This window comes from Alternaria rosae, assembly GCF_020736505.1.
Source record: "Alternaria rosae strain MPI-PUGE-AT-0040 chromosome Unknown BKA58scaffold_8, whole genome shotgun sequence".
In the NCBI taxonomy this organism is placed as follows: Eukaryota; Fungi; Ascomycota; class Dothideomycetes; order Pleosporales; family Pleosporaceae; genus Alternaria; species Alternaria rosae.
In genome coordinates, this window is record NW_025763577.1 from 512,141 (window position 1) to 526,124 (window position 13,984).

Below are 13,984 nucleotides of genomic sequence, written 5' to 3' on the forward strand. Positions count from 1 at the left end.
CGAAGGATGGAGCGATGGCGCGTGGGATGGGGGCCATAAGGCTGTCGCTGGCGCGGCGGCGGTACCTGAGACTAGGCGATACGAGACTTGGCCCCTAGGAAGGTCTGGAGATGGTGGTCGCATTTGCCGTTTTGCGATGGGAGATGGGCGCGTCCGTCTTACGAATTACAAATGCGTGTCGGAGGGCGCCGTCTCCGTGTGTTGGAAAGCGATTTCATCAGCCGCACGATCAGGTGCGATGGTGCTTTGACCGGTTATCATGCATTGAACGAGTGGCTTGACCTGTTGAACGACATCTGACGGCTCAGCCCTGTGAACGCGGTGCTGCGCCTCACCCACCACCACCCACCGAACGGCGGCTTCCCGCAACACTCGGACATGCGACAAACCACCACGCATCGACCACCGAACACCCACCTCGACCATCAAGCCATTGCCCAATCACTTTCACTTTTTCTGCCAGTACCTGCGACCAGCGCAGCCCTGTCCGCGTCACCCAAATCCAGCGACGTACCCATCAATACTCGGCTACGGGCCCATAGCAGGCGAAGATTGTCCACAGATGTCCACAGTTGGGCAGGGCCGCTGTGACTCCTCGGGGGAGGGACCCCAGCAAGCGAGGTCGACACGTTGACATTTGCACCGGACTACATTAGAAAATACTAAAGTATTGGACTGTGGGGAAGCAGAGGGTCGGGTGGCTGGGATGAGGTTGGGTTCGGACGAAGGTGAATATTGGCGTGCGCTGTGTGAGTCCGACACGGGATTCAGCTAGACACGCTGGCCAGCAGGACCAGCCTCGCCGGATGGGCAAAGGGCAGCTCCTGGTAAATGCGGGGGAGCTGGTGAGTTGGCAATACAGCTTGCGCACTGCTTTTGTCCTGAAACACTGACACGGGCAGCTCCGATGATGCAGGAGGGTGATTTTATGATTGATTCGAGACCGCGTGCTGTGGGTTTCGTGCAGGTACTCGTTCTGGTTGACCGGTGAGGCTGCCATGCATGCGCGCTGCACCTACTACGACGCCGACTAGAGGGTTAGCTGCATATTGACCGGTGACAATGGAGTCGCGGCCTGCTCCACTGGAGAATAAGAATATGCATATCATATGCAATCGACAGTTATCCATGATGAAGTCGTGCATTTCGTTGAACTGTCGTTGTTGTGCTGGTCTGGCCAGTTACAAGCTCATCCTGATGATAGACTGGGTGGGGCTGGGGCCTGCTGGAGTGCGGTTACCGGCATCACCCACGGGCTCTGGGGATGCACAGTCGGGAACGTCCTTGATCAGAACAGATAGCTGCCGCGATATTGGGACAGTTGTCAATGCACGATTAAGATGGAGAAGTGTTCTGGATTGTAGATGTCGCTATCGGAGTCTGGCTAGTATGAGGGGTTGGCGGGGCCTTTGGGCTGGACAGTGCGAAGTGCAGCTCGCAATTCCTCCGCTCTCCTGAGGTTTGCAGTCTTTCTGCTCACCATCGCACGATGACCAACATGTGTTGAGTATATGTGACGTACGATAATGGCAACTCGGTCGTTCTGCGGCGGACGCGCAATAACGTTCGTAGATTCTCGTTCGATCTTCGTGTCGCGGGAAGAAGCGAGACAGTTGTTATTATCGTGAGGCTTTTGCTATAGCGATCCTCGAATTATGGCAATATCGCCGTTGATTTCAGGGTTGTATTTTTGGCAGTGGCGAGAATTTCTATTGAGTTCTGGTTGTGGCAGACGGCGCTGAAGATCAAGCACAGCCGGCGAGGCCGCTGCCTATCTGCCGGCTGCCGTTCAGCGCAAGTACCCCGCAACACCACATTCCATCGCTACCAGCCATCCAGGCCACTCTTAGTAATCTCCTACCAAGGCAACCATCACAGTAGACGTATTCTCAAACACTACCGATCACGGTACCTCCTTCGCTCGCCCCCAACTTGGCAGACCCTTGACTTCTACCGTCCCGTGTGAGATTCCAAGATTCTTGCCTCTGGACCCTGACGTCTGCCATGCCCCGCATCGCAACCTTGGAATCCTCCCTGACGAAGATCAAAATTCTGCCGTCGTGAACCTTGATGATAAGACGTCATGAGCCACGGTCCCCAGCACCCTGACTGTCATCAAAAACATCCGACCAGGGCCCCAGTCCAGCTGACGATGATGTCGTCCTGGTTTCGTTCGGGGGGCTGAGGTCATGTATGTCAGAAAGTGGCTTTGTGGCTCAGTATTGCACTTTGAATTCAACCGAGACGAAATGACATCTCTGCACAACCGCGGAATACACTAGCAGTTGCGCAAATGCAAGTCTCACTTTGATACTCCAGGAGGGTGTATCGAAACCCACTTACCTCGCCGGGCGACAATGAGGGTGCTTGCGACGCCAGGCAGACACCAGGGTCCATTCGCACACGCGCGGAAATCTTGGTAACGAGGGTGTTCACGCACTCGTATCCGGCGCCGGCGATCAATATATTCCTGGCCACATGATGGGAAACTTGGCCAGAGATAAGACAAGGTGTTGCTGGCTGCCCTGGGGTCTGATTGGTCGTGTCTCAGGCGTAACAAAGGGAAGAGCCTAGAGGGGAGCAGCCGAGGTGTGTGTCGTGTGGGAGTCATTGTTGGTTCGACATGTCTTGTGTGTGACTGTTTCAGAGTAGTGTGGTTCTGTGGGATTCTGTGTGTGTGTGGAGCAATACTTGCGCTATCGGAGCGCATCTTGTCGCATTCAGTCGCAAATGCACGTCCAGACTGTCGTGGAAGTAATGTCAATGTTATTCTTGGGTAATGGGGCAAAGTCACTTCATGATGGCACGGTGATGTTGAGTGATGAGGAGATGTCTCCATTATTAGCTATCTAGCCAGACCCTCTAGTCTCAGTCCATTAACGTCATTCCAAGTTTCCTCCGCATCATCCAGGGTCCATTACCCTGGAGCGCATCATCCATTCCCTCCTCAAACACCGCAAAGGTGGAGGCATGCAACTGTCTGATCCTTTGCAGGTATCATTCCACCGTCGTTCCTCCACTACCCAATAGCATGTATAAGCAACGCATAAGCAAGGCGTGCGATAAAGCATGTATGAAAGTGTGTTTGGCGGTGGCGCGCACCGGCGCGGAGCTTTTGCAGCGTCCGCCCGCGGATGTCGTCGTGGTGGGATCGGAGCGGTTGACCGCGCGGCCGCTAGGCCTCGTAGCCGTAGATGGTAGTGTGGGTATCGTATTATTCAATAGATCGTATATCGTAAGGCGCAAAGAAAGTCTTCAAGTCATCATTCATCGGTAGTAGCCAGACGACCGGTGCTCGCGGATGTCGCGTGATGATGGCTCACGGACCTCGACAGCGTAGTGCTTTGCAGCCCGGCGCTGCTTAGCTACTTCCTCCTCGTAGAGCGACCCGCGCTTGGAGTTGGGAGTGTTGCTGATCTCGGCGAGTGGACGCTTCGGCCGGCTGGTGGAGTGCTGTGGCCAGTCGACAATTTCGCTGTTGCGTCGTGATGATGACTTCTTGGTCTTTGGCTCTTGCTCAACCTTGACGGAGTGGCTTCGTCGGGGAGAGGCGGGTGCTGTGCGGGGAGCAACATAGTAGCTGCGGTCCATGGAGACGAATGGCTTGCGGGATCGGTGACGGATGCTGCGCTCAATGGCCTTGAGGAGGCTGCAGACCTCGACGTAGCCGGCAGGGATCTCTACGCGAACGAGCTTGTTGTCTTCCTCGACAGTTGAGTAGGTGGCTCCATCGGACTTCTGGTAGATGTAGCGAGCGACCTGTTGAGCAAGACTGTGGCCGACATCGCAGAGCTGCTCGTGGTTGCGGTGGACTTCGTAAGGGTTGTGGCAGTAAGCACACTTCCTGGCGTGCATCTCGAAGTGGTAGGCGGCCCAGCTCTCGGCAGTGTTGACGGGGCGGGAGAAAGAGTCGACTGGGTCCTCGTAGAAGCCGACCACGCGCTCCTTCTTGGCCGTGGAAGGCCGTGAGTGAACGATGGTAGGCTGATTTGTGCGTGCGGAAGGCATCTTGGGTGATGAAGGGGGTGAGTTCTTCAGGATGGACTTTGGGTAAGCCGTTGTGACGTTGTTGCCAAGGTACGGAATGGTAGCGAAGTCACTCCCGGATGGGAGGATGATATTGGTGTCGTGTTGTTGAGAGTTATTTGACTTTGGTCGTTGTGGGATGGCGAAGACTGGTCGTTATGTAGAGAGCAGGTCGTCGTCGCTTGGAGTGAGTTGGTATGAATGGAGGGGCCATGGTGGGTGTGGGTGCCATGGAATATATGTCTTGTCTCTCTACAGAGGCCGCATGCCCAGGGTGTGGGTGGAAGCCTGAGCTAGGCCAGGGTTGCCTGCGCCCATCAGCAGGGCTAGGTTAGCTGCTCCTAGTGTCCAGACTGGGGGGGGGGCCATGGCCGGCTAGCGAGGGCGGTGACTTGAAATGTTCCTTTCGATCCGTGCATGACGACGATGTCTTGGGAACCGCCGCTAGGCGCATGTTTCGTCAGTCAGAGGGCCGCCAACGGCCGCTGCTCGAGGGCGCTGCCATTGGCGATGGTGAGCTGTCGCTTCGCGCACTGCTGTCGGAGGATGGGTCCAGCAGTGCCAGCACCCGCCGCACCGACTCCTGGCGCCCGTCAACGTGTCCAGTCGGGCAGAGAGAACACCTATGCTGTCTCTCCAACGAGGGCCGTCGCATATCGTGGACGGGGTCTGACTATTCGATGCTGCGCCTCATGTCGCTGTCCGCGTTCGCAGGGTGTTGAGGGGTGCGCGGGTGGTCGCTGCCTGTTTCTCGAGGCATCAGCCACACTCAATCCGGCATAGACTCGTGTTCTCCCCACCATCGCTTTCTCATTTGCGCAGCACTCCCACAATCTCACCGCTACACAGGTTCGCGCATAGCCACAACCTCCCGCAACCAATCTGTCAACTAATGCACAGTGGTTGTTGAATCCCTTGTGCGACTGTGCGAATCGCTGCAAAATTGCACTCTGCGTGGCTGGCATGCTACAGACCGGCGGTTGCAACCACGACAAGACCCGCAACACCTCACCTAGGGCTGTGCAAAAGGGCATAGCTTCGTCTACGCCCTTGAATGTGCGCCAGTCGAGGGCGGCGAACATGCAAATTGTTTGCGTGTCTCTGAAAGACTCATCAGACACCCTGTTACTCGACGCTTGCCGAACAACGTGCATGGCGCTACTCACCCATCGATCTATTAGCTCTTCTCATTCTGGTTGACCGGAGTTTGGCACCTCGTCATTCGTCAATTGGGCTCTCTGGTGACTCTTTTCGCTATCGGCGCGTTGGTACAGCAGTTCGCGCCCACCCCACCGAGCTGAGCAGGCCCTGGTTACCAATGTATCCTTCGGTATACAGCGGATGTGTTTCATCACGAGAAACACGTTGACAAGCCCCCGGATAGTCAAGTTTCACACCCAGCTGTCGCTCGATTCTGCCAACGGTGAGTCAAATGTGCCCCGTTTGGCACTTCTCGGTGTCTCTCTTGGCGCTTTCCTATGACTCCCACCGCGACACGACCGTCGGCTCGCCCCGTATGTCAGAGCAAGCCATCAAACTGTCAGTCCCGCTTGTAGGCATCTTCTAGTGGCACATGATCAAGTCACTGGTCTTGGCCGGAGATTTAATGGCTTCTAGCGCCATGTCGCTCATCATGACAGCCGCAAACACCGGTTCATCGGCTCTGCACCGCCACACAGTGCCGCTAGTTACACAATAGAAACTCTAGTCGTCGTTCTGACGTCTCCTAAGCTCTTCCATGTCTGCCGAGACCCTCTCCCAAGGCTACTATGCATGGCGACCAGAAGCCGCTATCATCTGATAACCAGAAACACGCCATACCGTGGCGCCATAGAGGCGTCTCACGCAGCCTAGGAATTACGGCATCTCTGTCTCTGTATGTCGTACTTCAGAGGATGGAACGCTCCGTCGCTCCTTGCGAACTGTCTCAGTTGCCTTACGGGAATCAAGCTTCGGAAGTTCGACCGCCGGTGTGTCCTTTTGCTGCTCCATTTTCTGAACATGCTCAAGCATTGTCCATCCTTCGTGATCAGCTGATATGAGAGTAGGTCTGCCATGATCTGGATCAAGCCCTCGGTGAATCTGCGTTACCAGCGACTAGGCAACAAGTCGCCGTCATAGCTAAGGATGAGGTACCAGGCAACGGATGTCGTCGGGAAGCTGGTGTGCCCAAAAATTGAGTCGGCTGGCGTGACCTCTCGCTCACTCAATATTCTTAGAAGCTAGGCTTTACATGTGACTTCGCATTCGACGTACTTTGTGATATCAGCCTGTGTATATACGCTAACATTTCAAAGACTATGAAGCCATATACAGTATTGGGTCGACTTGTCGACAATACCGTCTAGTCGCTTTTGGACTGACAAGTGCATGAGGGTCCAGATAAGATGGTGGGGCCACGCGAAGCGGGCTAGTCACGTGCGCACCCTTTCATCCGCGCGACATCACGTACCACTTGACCTTCAGACGTGGCGCTTACTAAATCGACTGAATACTGGCGATAGAGGCGATCAATTCGGCAATATTTCGCGATTCTCTTATCTTGTCCAGATCTGAAGCTGACTTGTTCCCGTAGTAAGCGGCAATGCTTACCAAGTTCACCGGTTGCTGGGCCTTTCATCAGCACAAACCTGTTCTTCAGAAGAGCGAACACGGTGAACGGCAGCTCCAGGTCAGCTGAAATTGACTTCGCGACATGCGGGCGTTATGACGATCTCCAGGCAGACCAGTAGTGTCAAACTCGAAATAGGGGTCCTCAGTCGCCATCGCGTCCGGCATCACCCTTGCGTTTGGCAAAAGAAACTACTGTTGCGCCAGCGTTGATCGTAGATGAACAACGAACACTCAATACCTGATCAGCTCACTGCTTACACGTACACGCAAAGCTTCCACGGGGAGCGTCAGCCGCTGACTACCCCACAAACTGGCGGTCTCGCCGTTTCCGTTAATGGGGATGAGCATCGAGCTGCTTGCTTTTCAAACTCAATCGCGCTCCAGACAGTCGGAGATTTCTTTTGCAGATCCCGCGATGATCGGAACGAAGTCGCGCAACGTGAACTACAACCACCACCGTCAAGCCTCAAAGCACTCTAACAACCACACAATGCACAGAAGATGCAAGAGAAGACCTGCATCTCCAAGATGATACGGTGAATTGATACCCAAGGCTGAGACACATGACCGCGCGTTTCAGCGGAACGGTAAGCCTTAGCCTGTTCCTGGGCTAGTTTGCGATCTGTGCTTCCACACCTCACACCGCTTTTCAGCGAAACTTTGCAGGAGCGCAGCGACCGCATTTTTGCTTGAAATACCAGACATCCCTTCTATTCTCCTAATTCTTTCTTTTCTAGAACACCTTGCCCTTGACCGGTTGCTTGAAAGGAAACGACGTTGCGAAACAGAAAGAGAAGAGGAAATGCCACCCCGAAGCGTGTGTTTGAATGTGTTTACGTCCAGTCTTGGCGATGGCAATGGAGCGGTGAACAATGGTCGACATTCCATAATGGACAGGAGGGACAGCGCGCAGAGTGGTATGTTGGGGTCTTTTTCGAAGTTGCAATTGTGCACTTTGAAATCGTTATTGCGATGCATACTAACATTGCGAACCAGACATTCCGAGACGGTCCTCTGACGGCTCTGTCGCATCGCAAGCCACACCACCAGCGACAAACTCACCACTCCCTGCATTCAACCGACCCGAACTCTTCCATTCCCTGCGTCCTATGGCCAGCACCGAAAGTCTGAACGGCGCATTCAACAGCAAGCGTAAGTTTGGACTCCTATCTTCAGCTCCCATGTGGCGCGATGCAGGAACCCGATTTGATTCGCTGGGCTGCATTAGTGCGCATGTGGCGCTCCACTTTATTCCACAATTATCACCGGCCGCCTTACTGGCCTGGCACTACAACACCACTTCACTCGATGCAAACTTCATCATAATAGAGATGTCGGACTAACATGCGACAGCTTGCACAACATGCTCTGGCGAACCCGCACGCCGCCGCTGCTCCCGCTGCAAGGCTGCTTACTACTGCGACCGCAACTGCCAAAAGTCGGACTGGAAGACCCACCGTAACGTCTGCGAACCCATCACGCAGACTTACTCCGCACCTGCCACTCCCAACTTCTCCAACCCCACCAGCCCGACGAACGAGTCTTGAAGATGCGGCTACGCGGCTGCAAACGTAATGAACGCTGAGATCAATAGAGCAGAGGCGCTGCAAAGGGAACGACGGATGTGATATCAAGAGCAATCACCTGCTACGAACTAATGATACGAATCGACTGGAAATAGGAAAACTGGACCGCGGCGTTTTTTGTTGTTGTTTGATTGAGAAGGTGTTTTTGGGTGTTACTACATTTAGAAAGAGCGAAAGCATTCAGTTGCACTGCATAGCGAAACTAGCGAAATCATACTCATTCTTAGCTTTTACGGAAGACCGGACTTCTTTGCGCTTTGCGAGATCTGTGATGCCAGAAGGGTAGTGCTTGAGGGTTTGGAGAAGATGAGTTTACACCGACGTATGAGTTGCTTCCGCTCACTGCCGTGCTTTACGAGACATGCCTAGATCTTCTTCCTTCGGCGCAATCGCAGTATGACTGACTCGCTCTCAAATACATACGCTCACCGCTCTTCCCTACGGAATCACCGTGTCAGAGCTACGTGGCACACTCTTTCGTGCACTGTCCACAGAAGAACATTGCTGCAGCGGTTAATGCATAGATATCGCAATTTACTGTGTCTGCGCGCAGCCCTCCACCACCATGCGCATATCTGTCGACAGCTCAAGCATGCTACATCTCAGGGTCAAAGCCGTAGCCTTTTCCATCACACGATGGTAATCTCTTGTTCGACGACGTCTCCTATCTCATGTTCCGGAATGTCCATAAACATGCCAATCTTTCGTACAGTGCCTGGCCCAGCCGGAATTAAAATGAGACCTTTGCAGCCTAGTGTTCGATCAACATCTCCTGAGTGACAGGAGCGTTGTAGTGGCAGTAGTACTAAACGGACAAATATCGACCATTAGAGCTGTTTAACAGAATTTGTTGGGGTGGGTTAGAACTTACAAACGAATAAAGGATCACTGCGAAATTCTTCGTCATAATCCCAGAAAAAGATAACTTCAACTACCAGAGTCTGGCTAGGAGCTGTGTCATTGGTGCCTTGTTGAAAATAGGTCCTGTAAAACCTTTGCAATGGCGGTTCCATAACCCCGGTTTTGGCATGATTAAGCATACACTTCCCGCCACCCTCCCCATTTGTTGTTGCCATGCTGGCGATGATTATCTTCCCATAGATCTTGATTGATGCGTGGATCACTTCTCCGTACGGGACTTGCGCGTTTTTGCGGACTACTTCCACCGATATCACGTTGCAACAGTCCTCGTATCCGCGGTTGGTTAGGGGCCAGGAAATCTCGTTAGCAGAAGCCCAGGACCACGATGGTGCTCTATACAGATCGCCACGAGCTTCTGACTGTAAAGATGCTGTCCACCAACACAATTGCCTAATGAGATCGTATCGCCAGAGACCCGCATAGTAATGCCCTAGGACTGCAGCAAACCTTTCCGCCAAGGCAGCGATAGCGGGCAACTTGTCGCTTTGTAGGGACATGTTTCGACGTGAATAATCATTCACAATTCTCACCCACTCCGAAAGAGCTTCCTCCGGGTCTGTGCTAAGCTGAGAGATCAACTTTGGCACTGGGTCGTAATCTAAATCTGCGTTCAATGAGTTGTTCAAATTCATCGTGCCTGATGCACATCGCCACTCTAAAGTATGCTTAGTGTAGGCCAGTATCCGACTAGCCATCATCTGTTCTTGTAATGCCCATGCTCGTGTGCTCAGTGGATTGTATGCCTTGATGGATGACGAGCGTGAAAAGTGTTTCCGAGCGGTAACGCTCCCGAATCGGTTCGGCGCTATTCGGAACGGTATTCGTGCATTAGGTCCCTCGATCTCGTAACGATGTGCAAGAAATCCGTCGGCTGCGTCTCTTGCATTAGAAGCCAGGATCGTGATATAAGCATTGCTATATATCTGAGCCATGGACCCGATCTCGCGGGCTTTGTCTTGCGGATCATCTTGGATTATGCATAGTGCGTCTACCTAGTATGATCTGATTAGCCATATAAGTCATGGACTGTGATCGTGTGGGAATGCCCAACATACCCAGAGATAGCGAATAGAGAGTGAACGTGTTACGAGGACAGCATCCTTGATAGTTTGAGGTAGGTTGTTGAAATCCAAATACTGCATCAGTGTCTGAATAGTGTCCGATCGCAACTGTGATTGCGATCCAGAGCCCCAACAATATGACAATGCTACAAATTTGCCGAAGGCTCCGTTCGTATGGCAGATCTTTTCTGTCTCTACATCGATGAGACGTGTGGGGAGAGGGAAATCGATTTGCTGAGGACAGCATGGATGTTGAACGCATTCCCTAAGCCATCTCGAAATCTGGGGAGACGTTTTTGATAGCGTCACATCTTGATCTACTTCTCGAGCAGTGACTTGTTGGGCGGCAAAATTATCGCTTTCAGTGAAGAATTCCAAATCTTCGATGTAAAGAGACTCCTGGAGCCTATTCTCAAGGAAGAGCTCGTAGAGGTTATTGCCTGGTGGCGTGATGACATGAAAGTCATGTAGGCTCAAACTGATTTTATGAGTCTGCGCAGACGTTTCAAGCCCAGGTATGAGTTGGTCGATCATCGAACACCACGTGCATCCCGTCCTGGCACCCTCTTGAAGGTTCTCTCCAGTGAACTAAATTAAACCCTGGGTCAGCCTACGTTGTGTTCATTGGGTGTCCTGAGTGATTGTCGCAATCGCAATCCACAAACGCTTTGTATCATGCAAGTCCTAGCATAGTGACCATGTGCAACACTCACGTTGTATTTGAACTTGTAAGTATCACCACGCCCCAGTTTCTCAAACCCCTCCGTATCGAAGCAATTCACCCAGCAAAACTCGCAAACCAACGCACGGACACGCTCAAGCGGTTCCGGCTCACGCGCCATCGTGGCGGTTGACAGCACAACGTGAACTGCAAACAGTAGCGTTATAGTTGGAATACCATCGTCGGATAAGTGGGAGTGGAGGGTGAGATGGGAAAGAAGGAGGGAAGGCTGAAGTCGATCTTGCGGGGTTTTGAAGTTCAAGCGCCACCCTCATGAGATGCAGCGCTACCTGCTGCGCCATGCGTCTGCATGTGGAAAGTGGCGCCTCAAGCAGCTACGTACGAGTTGTCAGATTCAAGCGTCAATGAAATGATCCAAGGACGAGTTTGCCTTCTGCGATTGTGGTGACGGAAATCCCTAGTACGCAGAAGCTCAGCGACGTGGGGAAATGCATGGACTAGTTGCTAAGATATCTCATTGGCATCGAGGTCGAATGTCATTCTTCGCTCAAAAAGGGCGGAGCAGCACGACTGAGACGACATGATATGTGGTAGAGCTGAGGCAGCACATATGTGCCGTTCAGACAACATGACCACGCGGTAGTGGTCTGCCAAATGAGGGTATGACAAGGCTGAGGCAGCCAACCCAATATACATGACGAAATGCGTCGTTCAGTCGACACTACTTCCCTGATGGGTTTCGCTGAATGAGCGCGCGCATATGATCCATTGCTTGATCAGAATGTGCTATAGTGTTCCTACACAGCCTGACCGTACGGTGCCCCACCATCAAGCTTGAAGTAACCCGGCTGCAAGTTCTGGAACACACCCATGGGATCATACTTTTGCGAAACCTCGTTCAGCCTAGCCACATTTGCCGCGCCGTAGCCCGAGATGACGGGCTGGTAAGGACTGCTGTACGGCATGTACATGTAGTCGTGGTACGCACCCAGCTCCTTCGCCATGGCAACCGATGCGCTCAGGAAATCTTGCGCCGCTTTCAAGACCACCTTGTCATTTCTCTCGTCCGTCCAGGACATGTAGAAGAGGGCGTGGAACAGGGGGCCGTCTTCTGGATAAAGGCCAAGCGCATTGCCGCCCTTTTTCTGCATGGCCTTGATAGCGGGTAGGCTGAAGGCTTGGAACGAGACACTGGGTGAGCCGACGGGGATGCTGGGCGCGATCTTGAAAAGATGGTCTGTCATGCGCTTCATCAACTCCGTGTTCAACTTGAAGGACTGCGACCACATAGTCGTGCGGAAGCCGTCTGGCATGCTTTGGCTGAGACCAGGGGTTGTGTCAGCCAGACTGCAATTACGAGTGTTGTCGGTGAGTGGAGGCACCGCGAGGTATTCCTTCAGTATAGCGGGTGGGCTTGCTGGGTCGACCGGTTCGAAATACTCGTACTCAGTCGATGCAATCTTGACGCCACGGGAGTAGGCGACGGCAACGAAGTGGGCGGCCTTGGTATCGGTCTCAGCTGCCTCAACTGCGTGTCCAAACGCGTCGAACAATGCAGGTGCATAGGTTGCATTGTACTGGCGTTTGCTCGCGAACATGAGACCTTGAGGCAGGGTTTCGTAGTTGAACGTTGTGATGACGCCGAAGTTGTTGCCTCCGCCGCGAAGGGCCCAATACAGGTCTGGGAACGTCTTTTGGCTCACGGTGAGGATGATACCCGAAGCGGTGACGAGCTCATATGAGGCTATATTGTCACAGGCCAGGCCGTACTGGTTGGTATGGTGACTGATACCTCCGCCGAGTGTGAGTCCGCCGACTCCGACATATGCCGCCTATCCGGAATCAGTACTGAATACAAGACATTTGGTCAGATCATTGAACTTACTCGTCCACCAACAATGGCAAGACCGTAGGGCGTCAGGTAGTCATAGATCTCCTTCCATCGATTCCCAGGGCCAACGGCGACAGTCTTCCTGTCCGCGGAGAGTGTCTTTTGGTTAAGATTGACCATATCGACGGTAATGCCACCTTGAATGTTAGAGGCGCCGGGAAAGGCTGCATGGCCTCCACTCTTGACTGCAAAAGGACATTGTGTAAGACGTGCGATCAGTACTAGGCTCGAGACTTCGAGGACAGTACGAGGTGTGAACGTGCAACGGGGTTCAACTTCGAGCTGCTGTAACGACCAGTACGTTGTTGGCGCAGCGCTGGATACCTTACTAGCTCCAAAAACCACTTTGAGAGAGTTGCACTTTCCGAAAATAGTTAGTGAAAGATGGGTAAGACGGGGTAGATGAGACCTACAGCAATGGAGCAGCCTTTCAAGGAAGATCTTACCACCAGGCTAGCTAAGTCGGGGATGGTAGACACGTTGATGCCGTTGTCAATAAGAGCCGCCGTCACACTAAAATCAGCCGCCTCAAAGACGTCCTGAGTTGATGCTCCGGTTGTCAGCGCAAGAGCGCAAAAGCATAGTTGCTGGAAGAAATGCATGGGCACGGAAGTGAACAGCCGCGCGCTCAAAGGGCTAGAGCTGGAAGATGTGCAGCACCGTTGTGAAGAGAGAGGCCCTCGATCGCAGAAGACAAGCCTTTTGTAGGCGTAACCAAACCCGCGGGGCCCCCAATGCGATTAATGGAGATGGCATTCAAGGTCTAGAAACGCCGTTGCGCGTTTTCTAGGCCATATACAGCGCGTGTAAATGCGACCATATGAGCTATCCAATCGCGCAGGTTCAGATCGTTACTTCCAGAGGTGACAGGCGGCATGTCGCGAACCGAGATGCCCACAATATGCAAGTCGCACATATTGCCTCGCGGAAGTAAGGAGCGAGCACAGTCCCTGCATCCCTGCACCCAGACGGTACGACTTGTATGCGTGGCTGCTTTTGAAGGGATTGCACTTTTGATCTTGGGCACTGAGCATGCGTTCTTCGAGAGATGTCTTGTCGAGCGCTAGGAACGATAGGCATCCAAACTGCATCTCCTCCGCCCATTGTCGGATTCAAGACAGTTGGTTGACGCATCCTGTAAGGGAGGAGAGGTGTCGAGCTGCAAATGTTGACATGAAGGGAGACCGATTTCGGGTTGGGACGG

General features: G+C 53.1%; 4 protein-coding genes across 4 annotated transcripts; 1 reads left to right on the top strand and 3 right to left on the bottom strand.

Moving 5' to 3' along the window:
• Positions 1-3,053: 3,053 nt before the first annotated feature.
• On the bottom strand, positions 3,054-4,226 carry BKA58DRAFT_223176 (uncharacterized protein). Its single transcript, XM_046166293.1, has one exon. It carries the CDS (start codon positions 4,006-4,008, stop codon positions 3,268-3,270), a length of 741 nt encoding a protein of 246 aa, XP_046022475.1. The 5' UTR covers positions 4,009-4,226; the 3' UTR covers positions 3,054-3,267.
• Positions 4,227-7,528: 3,302 nt separating this feature from the next.
• On the top strand, positions 7,529-8,186 carry BKA58DRAFT_413258 (uncharacterized protein; the record flags this gene model as incomplete). Its single annotated transcript, XM_046172410.1, has 3 exons — positions 7,529-7,556; positions 7,636-7,791; positions 7,993-8,186. 3 exons carry the CDS (start codon positions 7,529-7,531, stop codon positions 8,184-8,186), a joined length of 378 nt encoding a protein of 125 aa, XP_046022476.1.
• An 899-nt stretch (positions 8,187-9,085) lies between these two features.
• Positions 9,086-10,741, bottom strand: BKA58DRAFT_320251 (heterokaryon incompatibility protein-domain-containing protein; the record flags this gene model as incomplete). The annotated part of the gene is made up of 2 exons (XM_046167758.1): positions 9,086-10,138; positions 10,202-10,741. 2 exons carry the CDS (start codon positions 10,739-10,741, stop codon positions 9,086-9,088), a joined length of 1,593 nt encoding a protein of 530 aa, XP_046022477.1.
• Positions 10,742-11,686: 945 nt separating this feature from the next.
• Positions 11,687-13,382, bottom strand: BKA58DRAFT_320945 (uncharacterized protein; the record flags this gene model as incomplete). The annotated part of the gene is made up of 3 exons (XM_046167789.1): positions 11,687-12,721; positions 12,775-13,140; positions 13,194-13,382. The coding sequence occupies 3 exons, from the start codon at positions 13,380-13,382 to the stop codon at positions 11,687-11,689; spliced, it is 1,590 nt and encodes a 529-aa protein (XP_046022478.1).
• Between the last annotated feature and the right edge of the window lie 602 nt (positions 13,383-13,984).